The 19,001-nt window shown below is 43.7% G+C and overlaps 2 protein-coding genes across 6 annotated transcripts; one reads left to right on the top strand and one right to left on the bottom strand.

Moving 5' to 3' along the window:
* Positions 1-364: 364 nt before the first annotated feature.
* olah (oleoyl-ACP hydrolase) lies at positions 365-3,267 on the top strand. 2 transcript variants are annotated; one of them, XM_040189089.2, is made up of 8 exons: positions 365-508; positions 647-748; positions 853-983; positions 1,233-1,371; positions 1,482-1,581; positions 1,989-2,158; positions 2,253-2,335; positions 2,607-3,267. In XM_040189089.2, the coding sequence occupies exons 2-8, from the start codon at positions 696-698 to the stop codon at positions 2,747-2,749; spliced, it is 819 nt and encodes a 272-aa protein (XP_040045023.1). In that variant the 5' UTR covers positions 365-508; positions 647-695; the 3' UTR covers positions 2,750-3,267. The 2 variants fall into 2 exon arrangements, with proteins under 2 accessions (XP_040045023.1, XP_077936929.1); XM_078080803.1 differs by having other exon boundaries at positions 490-508; positions 647-714.
* slc9a3.1 (solute carrier family 9 member A3, tandem duplicate 1) lies at positions 2,958-19,001 on the bottom strand. 4 transcript variants are annotated; one of them, XM_040189083.2, is made up of 16 exons: positions 18,506-19,001; positions 9,588-9,890; positions 8,994-9,154; positions 7,806-7,884; positions 7,435-7,612; positions 7,128-7,348; positions 6,838-7,040; positions 6,633-6,722; positions 6,477-6,547; positions 6,263-6,392; positions 6,001-6,146; positions 5,556-5,682; positions 4,924-5,097; positions 4,511-4,565; positions 4,208-4,291; positions 2,958-4,069 (listed from the first exon to the last, which is right to left on the bottom strand). In XM_040189083.2, the coding sequence occupies exons 1-16, from the start codon at positions 18,798-18,800 to the stop codon at positions 3,798-3,800; spliced, it is 2,589 nt and encodes an 862-aa protein (XP_040045017.2). In that variant the 5' UTR covers positions 18,801-19,001; the 3' UTR covers positions 2,958-3,797. The 4 variants fall into 4 exon arrangements, with proteins under 4 accessions (XP_040045017.2, XP_040045019.2, XP_040045020.2 ...); XM_040189085.2 differs by having other exon boundaries at positions 5,556-5,679; XM_040189086.2 differs by lacking the exon at positions 18,506-19,001 and adding an exon at positions 12,081-12,640.

Raw genomic sequence — 19,001 nt, 5'->3', positions numbered from 1 at the left:
CCAACACAAAAAATATTTGTAAGTTAAACAAAAACAAATTGGAGCAACTGCGTCTAATTAAAACGCATCCACATATAACAGCAATACAAATTCTAGCATATATTTGTTTGTCCTTTCATTTCTGCTATCAACCTCATTTTGGTAACCAGATCAAACAATTCGATGGTGTACACAAATTGAATCTAAATATCGGACTTTTACTTACAATGTTTATTACATATTTGTACTTTTACTTAATGTTTCTACTGATAATAATTTGCTGCATGTATGGCCACCTAATGAAAGCGGACGAAGGCGGGATTTCCGGTATTGCCCTACTTTAACTTTATCTACTTTGATGAAGCTGTGGCTCCCTCCTCCTCCTTCACCACCGAGGGAAACCCGTCAGGAAATACCAACCGTGGAAAAGAACGTCACTTCCGTCAACTACGTTATTTCTTAATCACCCGCTTGTATTTCCCGGTTTGTGGGTTTCTAGTCTGCCCGATTCATTCATCTGCATTAAAATGTATTATTATTATTATTATCGTTTTTTCAAATATAACAAACGTTACACTTACTGTTTCTTCCTGGAAATGCACACTCCGTGCTGTAGGTGTCTCTAGAATCTTTTTATAATCGTGTTTTCTTGTCTTTTTTTCTACAGTTCCACAGACAAACCATAGAAGAAATATAACCAGGAAACGTTACTCTTCATGAGACCACTGTTTTCCTGTAAGAATTTTATGAATCTACCAGCAGTAAACAGGTGGGACTTAACACTGTTATGACTACCTCTGAAATTAGGAGCTTAAACTCAGCAGATGAAGTCCCAGCAGGTGTGAATCAATCTTCTCCCTTGTGTTGAATTAGAATGGAAAAGGTGATCAGCTGTTTCAACAAGAGCCCAGAAGCTGTGGCCCGACTGATCTGCTTCCCCTGGGCAGGTGGAGGCTCCATACACTATGCTCGCTGGGGGAACGTCCTAAACTGCTCCATAGAAGGTAACGCGCCGTGTTTAACCGTTGCACATTGACCCCCCTCCTGTTCAGCAATAGCGTTTGGCTTGATGCTCGCCATCTGTCATTGTTTGTAGATAACATCATTTATTCCGAAAGAAAATCAGCAAAAATGTAAATGCTGGTAACTTCAACTTGAAAAGAAGGAAAACACACAGAACAAACCTGCTGCACTATGGTCATATTCCTATTTGCAAAGTTTTGTAACAGCTCTTGTGTTTCGTCCCTTTTCAGTGTTTGCCATCAAGCTCCCGGGCAGAGAGACGCGAGTCAAAGAGCCCTTCTTTGAGAACATGCAGCAGATAGTGGACGAGGTGGTTGGTGTGTTGTTACCGGTGCTCAAAGAGAAACCGTTTGCTCTGTTTGGACACAGGTACGATAACCCGAGTGTGGCTTTAGGAATAACATTATATCCGTCATGACTCAGGCCTTGTGACTTCTTCTCTTTCTATTAAAGTTTGCTCTTCCCTGATCTGTTTCTAGTTTCGGGGCTTTCGCCTGTTTTGCCGTGGCAGATGCTTTGAAGAGACTTCACAACCTGGAACCAGTTCACATCTTCCTGTCTGGTGCCTCTGCACCTTATGTGAGCGCATTTATTACATTTAACTGAGATGGGAACAGGATTATATGTATATATATATATATATATATATATATCCATTGGAGATTAGATTACCTGCAAACCCCGAGACAGCGTCACCTTAACAACGAAGGCTCGCTATTAACCCACACTGCATAAACATCTTAACCATAACGTTACCATTTACAAAGCTTTTTCTTTTCAAATCTGGTGCAGTTCAAAATCACAATCATTTATTCTCTGTGATGATTTGCAAACGTATTACAAAAAAAATCAAAGCCCAGACAGTTGAAAGCTGCATTGTGAAGAATCACACATGTTCTAAATCATTTTTGAAATGAGTGCCGTTGTGATGTGTTCAACGTACACCACCGCCTGCAGCCAAAAGCATGTTGCCTTTCGTCTTCCAGTCAGAGACGCGTATCAAGACCCCAAAGAGAAGCGAGCTGACCGATGACGATTTCCTCAAGTGGTTGGTTTCGATCGGAGGAACTCCTCCTGAGCTGCTGGCGAACCCCGAAGTCCTGAAGCTCTTCCTTCCCGCCCTGAAGGCCGACCTGCACGTCGTGGAGAACTACAGGTAGTCACAGGCTCACATTCAAGCGGGCATTAGAAAGGATGCATGGTTGGGGACAAGGGCGCCCTGCTGAGCGGAGCTTGTGACTCTGCTGCAGGTGCCACAAGCCGGACATTCCGCTCTTCTCCTGCCCCGTCACCTGCTTCGATGGGAAGGCGGACATTCCTCACGACTTACAAGGTCAGTCCTCTCGCGTCCTTCGGCGATCCCAAACTTATTGCAGCTTGTTTATTGCAGCGATTAGGAAGGTTTTTGGATGCTCAGTATCAGAAATTCAGGAACATTCGCACTGTGCATTTGCAAATATGGCTACTAGTTTTACATTATAGTTGTATGGATTTCATGTTTTCATCTTATCTTGTGCATTCTTCTGTAATGTATTGGATTTCATTGTTTTATTCAGTGTATGTGTAAATATTTTATCCCTGCTCACTTCCCATTTTTCCAACAGCTTGGAAGAGCATCACGTCGGGCGATTTCACCGTCAGGATGCTGGATGGAGCTCACTTTTACCTCAAGGAGTCTGAAAATGAAAAAAGCATATTAGACTACATCACCAAGCAAGTGGAGACATCAGAAATGGACTATTTATGATGGAGATTATGTGTAATGACTTCACCGTTCTTCTTCTATAATTCATTGTGATGGAACTCAAATGAAGGTACATTCCAGAAGTGTAACGCTGGTGCAAAGAACCAACCAAGAATCATTTCCATAAATGATTCACCTGAATCGATTGAATAGGTTAGCGTGTGAAAAAGGAATTGGTTTGAATATGGTGAAAAATAGCCACGACGAGCTCTTTAATTACTTCACTTTAATATGTCGAGAACACCTCTCATGTTATTTAACAGCAGTTTGATATTAGTGATCCACAAGCCCTCTTTCATCTGCATGGATTATATACAATATTGAAAAAAAAGCACCCATGTTTGACTTGACAACCGATTTACTCCACAAAGAATGATTTTTTCACTTTTATTTCTGAATATATATTTAAATTCACATAGTTAATTTTTTGGAGGGTGATTAAATATATGCCGCTATTTGAGATGGCAGACGTGTCCACACAGTACCAACCTTCATTTCTGAAAAAATATATGTCTTTATCATACATGTGCCATTTTTATATTTAACCTTGAGTACAGCTGTGCCAAGTGAGATAACACACACACACAAAATACACCATTCAGATTATACAGGTGGAAATATTTTCCAGCACTCTCAATTAAATCTATTATCTTTATGGATAACGCAACTCATAAATATCTATGATCCTGAAAAAGGCTTTCTGCGTCACATTCAGGGATTAGATCCTCCACTTGCAATGTTTGACTGGTCCAATGTGAACCTGAGGGGCAAATATGACAATGTTCAATGTGCGCTGGTAAATAGTCTCTCTGGCCCTCAGGAGCTGCCTCCTCCTGCTCAGTGGAGGGTGAAACTAGAGCGACAACAGGAGCCGAGAAGAAGGGCACAAAGGTTGGAGGGCCTGTGAATGTTTGGTCCGAGGACCCGGCAGCGAGATTAGGCAACGGCACGGAGAAGCAAACCGTCGATACTTTGAGAGCCTGAGGTCAGGTGCTGCAGCTCGGGGGGGGGCGGCCGGCTCAAAGGGAGATGGAGCGCGGGTGGGATGCTTCTACATGTTGCGACCGTCTCGCTTGGAGGGAGTCGGCGGCTCGTCGTCCTTCTGCTGTGCGGCGGGGGCGTCGGCCTGCGCGAAGGAGTCGTTGGAGCGCGTGCTGATGCGCAGCGGGGCCAGGCGGCCCAGGTCGCTGGGCGTCCACGGCAGCCTCAGCTGGGCCCGCTGCGACGGAGCCACCGGGCCGGCGTCGTACTCCGCCAGCCACGGGGGGATCTCGGCGGCCATGGGGTCCAGGTCCGGGATGTAGGCCGGGTTCTCAATGCCAGCTGGGCCCGAAGGAAACGGGGTTAGAGGGATACAGACGTTACCAATCATACTTTTGATTCTTTCTTTAATTAGGATTTTGACTTTTGCGTACAGATTAATTGTAGAACACTGTACACAAGACGGGGGCTCTCTTTTACCTCCTGCTCGGTAGGTCATGGGGAAGGGATGTGAACCGTCCGATGCCGCAAAGCCAGAGGCGTCTCCTTCTGGGAACTGGAAATCTAAAAATCAAAATAAGACATAGTTTAAAAAATAATTGTGAAGAGTCCAGCTATGCAGTCGGGACTTTGTGCTCCTCCGGCACACGTTACGTCCTTCACTTGCAGTATTAATAAATGTCAAAGATAAAGGGCTTTATTGTCATTGTTGTTGTACAATGACATTGGTTTTGGTCGTCCTGAGCCAGGAAAAATCAGGGCTAATGTACATTCAGAACCAACCTTCATCACCAGAAAAGTATCTTTTACTGTTCTCTGTTGATTTCCCGTTTGGCACCTGCAGGTGGTAGAGGTTTATTTGTAGATTACAAAGTGTACAAAATGTGAAAAGCAAACATGGAGAACACAGGTTTAGGTCGGGTAATATTTTTTGATATTGATTTTTGGTACAATATCAGACTTTTTACATATACTTTTAGAAATAATATATCCATGTATTTTTTATTTGACAAATAAGATAAATCAAAGATCGCACATGAATTTCCTGAATAAATATTATTATATTATTACATCTGGTAAAATATGTGCTGACAGGGTTAGTTGACAGATTTAATACTAATTGGTTAGTGGTTAATTAGGGTAATCAGCCTTTTGCACCATCCCATGTGTGTTTTAAATTGTCGAACGAGAATTACCTTCTGCTGCTGGTCTTTCTTTGTGTGCTTGCTAATCTTCTTTGGTGGAGAAACGCCCATCTTTGCAGACTTGAAGGACTCCAAACGATTCCTCATGGTCCTCTGGAAGATCTCCTGCACTTCGTTTTCATCCTTGTTGACATTGAAATGGCTCCGGCTGTACCGGTGTCGGTGCTGAAATACACAAAGCATAAATCAGTAGAGTCAGTACGACCCACGGCTGATATAAAGTTCCCACTGCTTATGCAGTCTCTATAATGGCACTGGCACGACACTGGTCGGGTTGTGGTGAACATTCGGTAAGAGGACGATCATGTCGAAGATCGTGCCACTAACGTATACGTATTCATTTACATACACAGACATTTACAGTGTTAATGGTTTATCTCTCACTGCAAACCGAGGGTGGACAGTTTGAAAGAAGTGGGCAATTACGGGGACGGTGGCATCTAATGACACCTGCTTTTTTGTTGTATCATTGGAAATGTCGTACACAGCATTGAGGCACATATTGGATACATAGCTCTTTGAAATGGTCTCTACTGCGTTCATTTTGCTTTAAATCTTTCTCTTAAAGTGGAAAGCAATGCTATGAATACAGCGCTCATAGTGGCATGTTTTAAAATGGTGACCTGCTTCCTGCCCTTGTACAGATGCTGCTGCAGCAGGTGGTGCGTGTTGATGTCCTCCGTCTCCCTCACACCCTTCATGTTCTGCTCGTGCATCTCCAGGCTCACGGATGGCACCTGGTCTATTCTACTGCAGGGGGAAAAGGCCTGTCAGCTCCTTGGAATTGGAGTAGAATTGGAGCTAAATTAATATTTCTACTATTTGTGTTGTGTGTGGGAGGGGGGGGGGGCATGCATTGGCTTTCTGTGGTCACCGGGGAGCAGTCTCTGAACAGATGTAATGTTCGCAGGTGTCCAACCAAAATAGTGGATCAACCTTTGTTTTCAACAAAGAGTCTTGGAGGATGTCGTGTGCTGCACAGATTGTAAAGCCCTTTGAGGCAAATTGGTGAGTTTTTTTTAGTCTTCCACTGTGACTTCAGCGTGGATCCGGTAGACGTTTGCTCACCTCATCGAGGACATCGCAGAGTAATCGTCCGACATGCAGGCCGTGATGTCGGGCATGGCCCCTGAGCAGTCGTCGACGAACTTCTTCTTGAAGTCGATGAACGCCGATTCATTGCGGACAAACTCCAGCGAGCCTCTGCGTTCGCCCTGCAGACCAGAGGACTTCCTTTATCGACCCCCTGCTTCCCTTGATGCCTCCTCGTCTGGTAATGTCAAGCATGTACCAAACACGCTTTTGTATTATTGAATATACTTGACATCACCTCAGCCACGTAGCTCATAGCATCCTTGAGGTTGAGCTGATGGAAGACTTTGAAGACGTAGTCGCGACTTTTCCTCGCTGACTTCTTCATCAGAATCCTCGTCATCCACCTCTCCTCAAACTGATTCCACCTTCAGAGTGAGCAGGGGGAGAATTGGAGCTTCGTTAAAAACGGATTGGTATGAGTTAAAGAGTTCTGTGGTGTCTCTACATACTTGTCCCTCATGTAGTTATGTCCTATTTGTCCAGATATGTCTTCGATGGCAACAAGCATGTGATCAAACACCTAGACAACAAGAACGCAGCTTTTGTAATAGTTGCCTGTTTACGGTTCTTGCTGTTGTGTATGAAGTAAATATTTCAAGCTTTACTTTGCTCTGCAGTTTTTCAATGAGCGTGAGCTCCGACACAGCAGCTTTTTTGACTTTGAGCCAGTTGACCAGAGGTTTCATCGTGATTCCCTGCAGCAGGAAGACATTTGCCAGAAAGCTATGATGCATTTTGTGTAAGAAAGCTACAAAAACGAACGTACCGATACACAGTGTTAGCTCAGTTAAAGGGTAGAAACCCGGATACCTGAAGAATGACAGTGAAGTACACTACGAGGAGAGTGGTGCAGATCATCAGATTCTTCTCCTTTATCTTGCTCTCATTCAGCAGCGTAGCCAGGCCATATGCGACAGCCCCTCGCAGGCCACCGTAGCTCATAATCACCTGATCAATAAACTCCACAGGGACCAGCCTGTACCTATTCAAGATCCAGGTGAGGAAAAAGACACCTGCAGAACACAAGTAAAGCCGTTTCGTGACCTCTCTGTACGTTGTGTGCCGCCTCAAAACCTGCAGCAAAGAAGCAGGAATCTCACCGATAATTCTGTACACAAAGATGAAGAAGAGCGTGAGGAGGATGAAGCCCGTGTTCCACACCCAGATCTCCGTATCAATGGCCGAGATCCCGAGGAACACAAAGATGATGGTTTCTGATCCGTTGGCGAAAACCTTCATGACGTATCTGACGGTGGAGACGGAACTCTCGGCCATGTTTGCATTGATGTACTTCTGGCAGGACACGCCACAGAAGGTGATCCTGCAGAAGGAAAGCCCCAGGAATGAATCTCATCCCACGCATCATCATCATTGATTCTTCTTCTGTGAAGCGTATGAAATACTCACGACAGGATGGAGGACAGGGAGAGCATCTCAGCGGTCAGGTAGGAGAGGTATCCCAAGACGAAGACGAACGCTGGCTCAATTATCTTGACCTTCTGAGTGACTTTGGTCAGGAGAGAGATCAGCAGGCCGAACACAAGGCCCAAAAGGGAACCACCAAACGCCACCACAAAGAAGGATACTGGAAGGAGAGAGATGACACGTGTGTAAACGGCTGTCTTCACGTTATCCAGCATATCCAATACCTTTATTCAGAACAACCCTCTGTAAAATAAAGGTCCACGTGAAGAGTCCAGCTACGCAGTCAGGACTACGTGCTCCTCCAGCACACGTTACGTCCTTCACTGGTAATAATAACAAATGTCACTGCTTACTGATTCCTTTAATGATCTCCACAGCATTAATTCGAGCTCCTCCCAGTGACACAAACGCATCGAACACATTGAAGAGCACCTAAGGGAGGAAGAAGGAAAAAACTGTGTTGGATCTTTTGGAGGTGAAATAACTGTGCTAATCCACATTTGTTCATTTCAAATGCTTTCTTCCAGAGGTTTGGACATGAAGTCACATGGCTTGACAAGATTACTGACTTTAGACATGACCAAGTCCAAAAAGACATGCAACTCAACCTGTGCTTCAACACCAATGACCTATGACTTCACTTAGAAAGCTATTTGTTTTAAAAATATTTCATATCTTCCTCCAGACCCAATGATTAAAAGTATGTTGTTTAGAACTCAATTAATTTCTCCCAATATACCAATGTTAACGCTATTCATTCTGAGAAACAATTCATTTCCACTTTTTCCGAACCAATCCGACATCCAATCAGCATTAGAGAACCGCTAAGAACTGACGTCAGGCTACACAGAGGCTGTTGGAAAAGATTACACAACAAATCATTTGGGAAATAACACACTGCAATATGCAAAAGGTCAAAAACTCAAAGTTTAGGGCTTATAACTTGCAATACAAAGACTCTGCTTTTAACTTATTTTAGCATATCTGCAATATATTAACTGCCTGTCACACGTTTCTTTAGTTTTTACATGGACCTATCTGTGTTGTCAAAATATTTCAGAAAAAGTGTTCCTTCTACTCCAGCAGTTAAATAACATTGCAAATTATCTTCACATATTCATTGACGATTATTCAATTTGCGACATTGTGCAACGAGTCATTACAGAGGACATAAGGCCGAAACATTCTCTCGTCCACGGAGAAGAAAACCCCCTGCAGTAAACATGCGACTCTCCCCAAACATCAAGTTCGACAGTGAAATGCTTTTTCAAAATTAAAAACTCAAGACTCATAACACATACAAGCCATATTTCTTATTTAATGAACCTTTTCAAAAGGTATTTTTCTTCATTGATCACTGAGGGATAAAGTTCATGCGATGTGACAAGACCTCAGTCGGGGTAAAGGTCCTACAGCTTGTGCATTTTTTACACTTCTTGTCTTGAAAGTGTACTTTCCCATGACGGATGTCTCGAACCGACCGGTCTACGCCGCAGGGAACATGAGACCACTAGAGAGAAAGAAGCTCTTAGCGTACGAACCACTGTCACGCCGTCGTTGAGCAGCGACTCTCCAAACACCAGGATGAAGAGCACCTCGTTGACGTGGACCTGCTCAAACACGGCGATGACGGCCACGGGGTCCACAGCAGCAATCAGACTGCCGAAGAGAAGATACTGCAGCAGGCCGATGTCCAGATCACCTTCAGCAGGGCAGCGAGAGCACGCCGTCAATTTGGGTTTAAATATAAAGACTAACTAATCCCCCGTGTGCACACATGTTGTGCTTTAGATTTGCAGATGTTTATTTAGTTATTCGCTGATCCAGAACCATGTGAGGCATATCTAGCCACCAAACCAAACAAATGTGGGTCCTTGCTTTCTATTCATTTGATGATTTTAGCTGGAAGTATGGCCCTATGATAAAGTAATTGCCTGCCCCATTATACACTAGATAATGGATCCTCCGAAATATCACACACTGTCCCTTTAAGGGAACCTAGAAACTTGACATTTATCTGCCGTGTTCTGGTGCGTATTTCTTCCGTTCTTTCTACTCCAATTCATGAGTTACTGTGTGCGATGAGCACACAGTAACTCATGAATCGGAGGCCCGCTGAAGTGAAAGGCCCTTACCCATGGCTCCTCCCTGGTGACACCCCCACAGCGACAGCCCCAAGCTGGCAGCGTTCCAGCAGGTCCCGATGACGGCGTAGACCAAGATGGCCCCCATGTTGCCGAAGAAGAGCTTGTTTGGCATGGAGTAACCCGTGTCCAGGATGATTTGAGGCAACAGGTAGAAGAAGAACACCGTGGGGTTCAGCTTAAAGGTCTGCACCTTGTCTGCACCCCAAATGATCCCCCCCAGAATGAAGCCGAAGCAGATGAGCAAGGCACTCTCCGGGATCACATTGGTCACATGGTGGTTGGCCTCGATGACTGAGAGACAAAGAGAAGAAGATTTTTATTGATAGAAAGCAAATGCAATTTATTGTGAGGTTTTCTCTCGTGGGTATCCGCGTAACAACCAACCGCAGCGCATTACGGATAACCAATAAGAAGACAGAATTTTCTTAGTTGCCGATGTTTCATTTTGGTACTTGAGGCCGACAAATTTTAAAACTCCTTGCATCATAATTAAACCACAAAAGTAAAACTTTTGGAGGTTGCAAAATTTGCAAATGATCAACTGTTGCACTCAACTGAGAAAGTTACAGTTTTGGTCGTGGGCTTATGATTACCTAGCGTGGCGACGCATGTGAGGGTTTTTTAATCCCTCCGCTAACTAAACAAAAGAGAGACTTTTGCTTAAGGTTACTTTACTTAATGGCCTGACAAAGTGTCACTTAAAGTTTATTTAATAATCAAACCCACTGAACCATTATAATAGACGCGGCTCGACCTTTGCTGGTCTCATACGTTCCATTCAAAAGTGGTTGAAGATTAAACACAGAAAAGTTCGGATGAAGGCCTGTCATGCTTCAACGCTGTTTGTATTTGTTTGTGAAAAGTGGAAAGAAGCAAAGAAAACTAGTTAAGATCAGTGTAGCGTGTAAATGTGATTTATCTTTTCCTTATCCGTCTTGTGGTATTCGACAGGATCCAAAATGAAGCAATGAAGGGGTTATAAAAGGGTCACAAACGCTGGATAATCTGAGGGACTTGTGGTGCAGTAAAAGCCTGCATGAAGGCGAGAGCAGCCTGTCTGCATCACAACATGCTGCAGGGTGCCACACCGTCGCATGTCGTGTTGCAATTTGGAACATTCCTTCGCTGTGCCAAACCAAGATAGAGTTGCCACCACTATCAGTCAAATTGAATCAAATTGCATTCATTTCTGTGGTATGAATTGAACGCACTGTACGTAGATGTATCGCTGCAGATCAGCTGATGTTTGACTGACTGGCTGACGCTTTGTTATTGGTGCGCTTCTCGTCTCATACTTAGTGAGCTCTAGATGTGATTTAAACACATCTTCTACCAGCTAGAACGCGGTTACAACATTAATGTGTCAGAAAACACTATAATCAATGCTCATTTCTACATATATTCTAGCCAAAGCCTTTTATCAAAATAATACGTTTTGTTGTAACCCCTTTGTAATCAAGATATTTTGATAAAAGAACGGGTTATTTAATGTATTCTCAGTAACCGTAATTGATTCAAATTACTATTATTATTTGGTATTATAGTTGAAAGCTATGTAAGAACCTGACATACCACATTACCACAGGCGTCTTCCGTATCAACGCCCACGGGGACAACCTGCACAATGTAAGTTGACAACATGAAATACTAACGTGCAATGTTTAAATTCAATGTTTGAACTTACAAATGTACTTGAATAGACAAATGTCTATAGAAGCTTAATTTACCACACTTACCTTTTACATTACAGTAATTACCCTCCTGCTAAAACCTTCATGGATTCAAATTGTTTGCAAAGATGTAGGTAGATTGGAGCCAAAACTGATGTAGCTACTTAGAACGCAACTAACGATGGATCTGCACACGAGGGGTCTGAGACGTCTGTAATGAGGGTCCTAACACACTGCTGCTATCGTTATTATTATTACTCACGTCACTATTACTGTCATCATACACCTACATGACTGACTTTGCGTCTTTCCTGGAGTCTTGGTGCTTTCCCATCACATGGTGGTTCCATCTGACTGCTTGGTGGCTACGTCCTGCCGTACACCTCACTCACTCTCAGTGTTTGATTCATTTCTGTCCCATGAATTGAACGTACTGTACATGTTTTAAGTTGTTCACACATGACATTGCATTCTGTCCGTCCAACACAACAGGGATCCCCCTCAGGTTTCTTCCCTTTTTCTCCCAGTGGAGGGTTTTCATAGTTGATTTTCTCTGGCTGACAAATGTGGACGTTTCTTCTTTGTAAACTTCTAAAATGATGATTCATAAGTAGAGGATGGAACATTTCCGAAATGAAGTTAAAATGTGGTCTAAACGTAAAGGTCTTTTCAACAGAAAACGCTCGCTGGGATGAGATGGAGGAACCGCTGACTGGTGGCCCACATAGACCAGTCGGTGTACCACTAAAAAAGAAGGGAAAGAAACACACCTTTCTAACACATTCTGTTTCCTAAACCGTGTGCTACGTACCCAATTTAGCCAAACCGGCCACCAATATCCATAAGGCCACTTGATAAGGAGTCTCCACATGGTGCCACTTAAAGGTCACGACGGGTATCCCTGCGACGGCGCTGGAGCCGTGGCCGTGATCCGCGTGACTCTGGTTGGGCGTGGACTCCGACGGCGGCTCAGGACGGGAGTCTGGACGTGTTTGCTGCACGTCCCTGTCCACCGCGCTGATCCCTGAGGTGAAGCGGATCAGCAGCACCGACCCCAACAGCCAAAGGGGAACACGTCCGCAGCGTTGCATTTGACGTGAGTATAACGCACCAAATGGAGACCCGGGAGAAGTTCTCTATCTCGGGGCTGTCGAGGAGGTGGACGGGCTGTAGCCGGGAGCGGAGAGTGTGTCACACCTCTTATCCCTCCTTTGCTTGGTGAGTTTGCGCCTCCTCCGCCTTACTCACTGTTGTTTACTGACCCTGAATATCTCCTTCCCCCTTAGTGCTGCATCTTTTCTATCTCAGCCCACAACTTTGTACCCTCTCACGGTCACCAGCGAATTCACAAGAGTGAAGAACCCCTGACTCAGCCTTTTTTAATGAACAACATCCCCTCTATGACAAGGTGTGTGTGTGTGGGTGTTTAGGAGTAACGGATGTCCAAAATGAGGCCCCTGGTTATTCAGTCACTTTTGAAACATTCACCAGTGATCACTCTGTTTGTGCCTTCCGGTATCTGAACGCAGCGGTTCGGGTTTGTCATGCTTGTGCGTGGGAGTGTGGTCGAGGTGATGGAGCAGGCCATCAAAGCGCGTGTAGTAACACTTCAACTGGCTGCATTGTGCTCAGTAATGATTGACGGGGACGTTACTCAGTCCCGGCTAAGGACTGAGTAACGTCCCACTCCTGCGGCTGATAGGATCATTTCTCCACATGGACTTTATGATACAGGTTTGTAAAGGATGAGTTCAAGTCCAATAGCACCACTATGCGACCAATGAGCCTTGTGATGCACACGGGCACTGTGCGTTATTCTGACTCACGGTGTAACAATTACTCACTGAAGCACCAAATGTGTATCAATCCGCAGCTGAAAATAGTTCCCAAAGTACGCACTGGTAACTCCTGTTTGAACAACGTGCTAAGAACTGATAAAAACACCAGTGCCCGGCTATTTGGGGGTCGGATTGGTGATCTTCTTAGGGTCGCCCCATTGGACCATTGTTTTTTGGAGGTAGTTGGCAACACTGCACTGGATTTGTAGCTTGGATTGTTTTTAAAACCGTATTTACGTTTTACTTCATCAGGATTATTTCTATGAAAAATACTAATAATTTACAGGACCCCTCCAAATATTATGTACTTATACTGAAAATTAGGCTACACCCTGTGCTCAAGAGTTACTTTGTTATGAGCTTTCTTTTATGCAGGTGTTCCACCGAGACAGCGGACAATAGCTTCAGTGTTAAGATCGGTTTAGTGATTTGATACGTCAGCTCTCCTACAGTCACAGGTGTGAACAACTATTACTCCATCAAAAAATAACGAAAATATCTGAGGTTGCTCATGTGGAAATATATTTCATTTTTGGAGTCGGCATAATCACCAATTACGTAATGTGACAAACACTAATTAGTGTTGAATATTAAATAAGTAAATCAGCTTCGTATGTGACAGACACATTTTGGGTTTTGGACACTAGTGGAAGAAGTACACAGCTCCTGGATTGAAGTAAAAGTACTAATACCTTACAAATACTAAAACAAAAGTGCTAGATTCAAACCCTCACTGAAAGCAGAAGAACCAAAGTATCAGTTTACCAGTTAAACTATTTAGGTATGAAAAAGGAAAGTACTCATTCATGTAAATACGTTACTATAACTTGGCTTACTCAACATCCTTCAGTGGAAAGACAATGTATATTTGTATTTTACTGTTCTGTCCATTTGCAGGTTTCTCCGTTACTCACCAACAGGTGACATTGGCTACGGCCTCATTTGTATATTTTAACAGAACCTGTCGTAAAACTTGCAAAACAAAAGAATATAGTTTTTTTTCTCAACCCATAAATTACACTTTAATTTTCAGAAAAATTCTAATTTAAAATAAATACATTTTGATTCAAATCTTCACAGGACAGCGAGGGAATAAAACATTGTACTATTGTGCTGTGAAATGAAAGTAGTGGAGTGGGATTTACTCCATGAACATCATCTTTCTTTCTGTACTCCCCTGTGCTCTAAATGCTGTCAATCACCTTTATGAAAACTTCTAGCTGCACAGCCTCCACAGTGTGCCTGAGGGGCCCGTTGGGTCCGATTAACTAATGACCTAATATGTCTGGCGGAACAGTAGCTGGCCTCCTACTTAAACCTGTCAATCATTCTAATGTGGCAGCAGCTCTGTTGACACCTCCAACAGCCACACAGAAAGGTCTACTGACTTCATGGCGGGAAAGAAAGGTCACGTAGAGGTCGTATTCAGACCAGCGAGCTGCAGTAGCTACAATTAAGGGTTGCAGTTATTAGTGTGCTCCATGGAATCTCACCTTTGCGCCGGAAAGGCAAGTGAAACAAATGTAGACGTTACATTTTTACAGTTGTGTCAACCCAGTGACATTTGATTGGAGGAATGTCAAAGGAGTAAAACAATAAAATACACCTAAACTACAAAATGCATTTCCTGCTGAGAATGGGTTGGAGTGCTGAAAGCTGAATTGAATCTCACAAAAGTGTTGTAAACCAGCAGTATGATAATTAGTCATTACAGTGGTGGTAGTAGTATTAGTAGTCGACAGCAGAGCAGAACATGTACTAGATGTGCTAATAGTAGTAGTTTTAACAATAGCTCTAGTGGTCGTAGTAGCAGTTAAAACAACAGTTGGCATAGTAGTTTTTATAATAGCAGTGATCACACTAGTAGAAGTTGTATAGGTAGTTGTGGTAGTATTGGTGGGAGCAGTAATAGCAGTAATTGTATTAGTAGAAGTAGCATTTGTAATTAGTAATAGCAGTAGTAGTATTATTTGTAGTAGAAGTTGTGGTACTGGTAGTAATAGCAGTAGTAGAAGAAATAGTAGCAGTTTTAATATTAGTAGCAGTAGGAATACTAATAATGGTAGTATAAACAGTAGCAGCAGTAGTAGTAGTTCCAATACAAGCATTAGTAATATTACTATTTGTAGTAATAATAGTGGTAGTTTTAGTATTTATTGTAGTAGAAATACTGGTAGTAGTCTCAGGTCTGTTCTGTCAGGACGGAAGAACAACTGAATAACATCAGGAAGAACCATACGTTGTGTAAAAAGATTTCTATCGACGAGGAGCAGGTCCTTCTGCCACTATACAAGATCCAGTCACGTACCGTGCGTGGTCTCCTAACATTGTTGTGAACATAACGAACTAAGCGTGAGTGTTGTGTGGTGCTCGCTGTGTCTCTAACTCTCGTCCTAATCAGACCTGTGTCTGCCGGTTGGCACTTTCTGCTTTGCCCTCTGACCTTGCTCAAGGTCAAGACAGGGACAAGACAGACCAAAATGAGCACTATGTAGTAGTGTTAGTAATAGTAGTATAAATATCAGTAGTTGTTGTAGTAGTACTGCTAGAAGTAGTAATATTAGTATTTGAAGTAATGATATTAGTAGATTTAATAGTAGTTGTAGTAGTAAGTAGTTAAAAAAGCTCAATTCTGAGCTTCATGTTAAAATACAATAATCCATGGGGCTTTTATTTTGAAATGACGGGATTGGGTGGAGGAGAGCGGAGGGTTAGGAGACAGAATCAAAATGTTGTGTACACACACAAAGAGGTCATCAAATGACGGCCTAAACACAAGCATCACAGTTAAACCTGCATTTATCGTCCATTGTCCTTCAAACAGCACAGAGCAAAGGGCCTTGAGGAGAACGAAAGAAAGAAGGCTTCATAAATCTGAGGAAGAGGAAATAAGATCTGAAGACAATCGGCGCCGTTGTCTGAACTGCGAGTACCTATAAAGTCAACATTTGAATTGTACATGTATTGTTTGAGTTTATGCAAGTTTACTCAATAAAAACGTATCGGTTCCTGCACAGATCGATTTGTCGCACCAACACCAACACAAGCTCTTCTGGGAATTGAGAGCACTTTTAACGAGAGCGTGTGTCACCTTTCTGAAGATATTTGAAGCTAGCTAATGATCTCCACGCAGAACGATCAAACATTTATTACTCCTTTTATGTTTCCATAAAGGTTAAATCCATCAACATAACAGTAGGTTTAGTGGAAACATTTCCAAGATTTCCTTTAATCCAAAAGTCAATGTTTGCCTTCTGCACAGCATTTGTCGTTTTTAGATTTCCTCAAAGGACCGTGAGAATAAATGGTTTTATAAAAAAACGCCTGCAAATCTGGCTGAGTGAAGTGAAGTACTCCTTGTCACATAAAAGGTCAGTAGCTGACATCACGATGACACACACAGCTACAAGTCTTAGTCATCACCAGCCGTCTCTTGTGCCATTTACTGTCAGTGCAAACACGGCTGTAACGTTTTCAGCTAATAAAGCACAGATAACCACTGAAGCTGCCAAGGCGTCTGATCTCAGTGTTTGCTCATCAACATCCGTCCTCTCCTGCGCTCTGTGCAGTCCCATATTTTTGCCAGTGGAGGTGTAAACAAACACATGCACGGACACACACAGACACACACACACACAATGCAGTCTCATTCATTTACATTGTCCACAGTGCCGCAATCCATTTGTGTCTGTTGTGTAAACACGGCATGCTAATGAGCATTCTGGGGCAGGACACTTTCGTCGTCTGGCGAAGGTCAATGCCTCTTAATTTCCCCAATTATGTCCAATTTTTTACTTCAGGAGTGGATTTCTCTCCATTGAAGGTGTTCAAATTGAAAACGTGTGACGTGACAGTTTGAAACGCAGCTGCAAACCCTGAACTCTAAAATGAGGACGGGCAATATGTTGACTTGACTCAGTACCCGCACCAAATACTGGCACGGGCTTATTTTATTTCTGGGTTCATTTGGCATTTACATCACCACGTTCACTTCATGCCCAGCGCCACAAAAAATAAAACAAACAGCCTTGGAGATTCATACTTATTGTCGTGGAAGTGTGAGGTTTATTATTTAACGTTACCTCAAGGAACTTTTAACTGGTCATCAAACCGTCTCAATCAGGGCTGAAGCCTCGATAAGACCTACATGAACAAACCAGACCGTCGTTGGCTGTTGCTATGTAGTTATTCTATATGCGCCTGACTTCAGGTCAGATTCTCTACAAAATCAAGCTAAATCGATCACGGCGCGCAGATTTGCCAAAACCTCCTGCAGGTAAGACTGTGGCGGGGCAGACGGAGCCCAATCCGGCTTCACGGCCGCCTTCCTCCAATGATCGGAGCTTCGGCGGGAGGAGTAGAGGTCAACACCGACACCACGCCGCTGGAGGCCCGGGCTGAACTGCTGGACTAGCATGGAGGGAAGGGAGGCGTCGCAGGGCAGGACCAGAACTAAGAGGGGAGTCTGTAAAATGTTACGGTGTTTTCACAGAGGCTTTGAAACTCCGAGATCAAAACTAAATGAAGGTTTCGGATGTGGTCAACGGGACGTCGTCCTGTGTTTGTAGACACTTTGAAGCCTCTCGTTTGATATTCTTGGGGGGTGCAAGTGACTCACGGTGGACTCTTAGTATCCATGAAGACTGAATAAGATATTTGTGGCAACCCACGGAAAACAGACTTTGAAAGGGGTAAAGTTCTCAGATTAAAACATGGATAACTCCCACACAGGAATGCGCCGCGCCAGTGACCCGTTAATCAATTCAATTCATTTTATTCTCTATAGCCCAAAACTGCTAATTACAAATACTCCCCAATAAATGAAAACCCTTACATGAGGAAAACAGGGAAGAATTCTTAGTGAGAACGTCAGAGGAGGATCTCTCTCCCGGGATGGACAGACTACAATGGATATCATGTAGAATGAACAGAGTTAGTTAGTTATCCCTAAAGCTTCCCCTGCTGCACTGAGAGAATCCTTAAAGTAAGATTAGTGGAAGTATTCACTTTCTCATCGACTGCTGTAATACCACAGTGCTGTTTTTTAATCTATTGGAGAATGCTTAAGCATTCAGCACATTTTTGTAGCCTATAATATAACAATACAACATCATCTTAAAGAGCTTTTACTTTTGATACTCGTAGATTTGACCAATAAGGCTGATTATACTTTTTGCTCACTGAAACTATAAACTGCAGGAGGTTTGCTTACGGCACACTGTGATATTGAAGATCTTAGTACTTCTTCCAAAGCAGATCAACCATCTATAAATTAGAAGTGTGATTTCTGCACTTCACTCACTGACTAACGACAAGTTATTGTCACACGTTCATGATATGCACTAATAAAACAACCCTTCCAGGCGCCCCCCCACAGACCAGACTCGTTAGGACTCACTCAGTTTGCAGATCCAGCTGACCAGGACCCACAGGGCCACCAGGTATGGAGTGGAGACATGTTCCCACTTCCAGGTCACGATGGGTAAAGTGGTGACGGGCGCCGTTTCGTGACCGCCCGTAGCTCCATGATTACCCTCGCTGGAGTTTGTGGCGGCCTCTTGCCCGCCGCCCGTGCTGTGTCCTGGGTCTGCGGTCACAGTGGCAGGGCTGTGTTCCGCCCCCCCATTGGCCAGGCCTCTGGACACCATCAGCAGCGTGCAGAGGAAAAGAGCAAGTCGCCTTGTAGCTGCCATGTTTGGGAAGAGTCACTGCAAAAACGCTTGATTCAAAGACTTTTTTAGGCTCTTGACTCGAGTGCTGTAGGCGAGCCTCCGGTGATCAGTCTTTCATTCCTCTCCCGTGTGGCCTCCTTGCCTGTCGGGTCACTTTGACTTCGGTCCACGTCTTCGCCCGGCCGGAGCATTGTGGCCCGCTGTGTCCTCTCTGCTAAGGAT

Source organism: Gasterosteus aculeatus, chromosome 10 (assembly GCF_964276395.1).
Source record: "Gasterosteus aculeatus chromosome 10, fGasAcu3.hap1.1, whole genome shotgun sequence".
Lineage (NCBI taxonomy): Eukaryota > Metazoa > Chordata > Actinopteri > Perciformes > Gasterosteidae > Gasterosteus > Gasterosteus aculeatus.
The sequence above is the reverse complement of the archived record's forward strand: the minus strand, read 5'-3'. Positions and strand labels throughout refer to the sequence as shown.

Bases quoted from the DNA above. Each gene is read 5' to 3' on its own strand.
- olah (XM_040189089.2), top strand. From the start codon at position 696: ATGAGACCACTGTTTTCCTGTAAGAATTTTATGAATCTACCAGCAGTA. The intron at 749-852 runs GTGGGACTTAAC...GTGTTGAATTAG, and splicing joins AATCTACCAGCAGTAAACAG to AATGGAAAAGGTGATCAGCT. The intron at 2,159-2,252 runs GTAGTCACAGGC...ACTCTGCTGCAG, and splicing joins CACGTCGTGGAGAACTACAG to GTGCCACAAGCCGGACATTC.
- slc9a3.1 (XM_040189083.2), bottom strand. From the start codon at position 18,800: ATGGCAGCTACAAGGCGACTTGCTCTTTTCCTCTGCACGCTGCTGATG. The intron at 6,393-6,476 runs GTATGTAGAGAC...CTCACTCTGAAG, and splicing joins CATAACTACATGAGGGACAA to GTGGAATCAGTTTGAGGAGA. The intron at 5,098-5,555 runs GTCACCATTTTA...TGTGTATTTCAG, and splicing joins TGTACAAGGGCAGGAAGCAG to CACCGACACCGGTACAGCCG.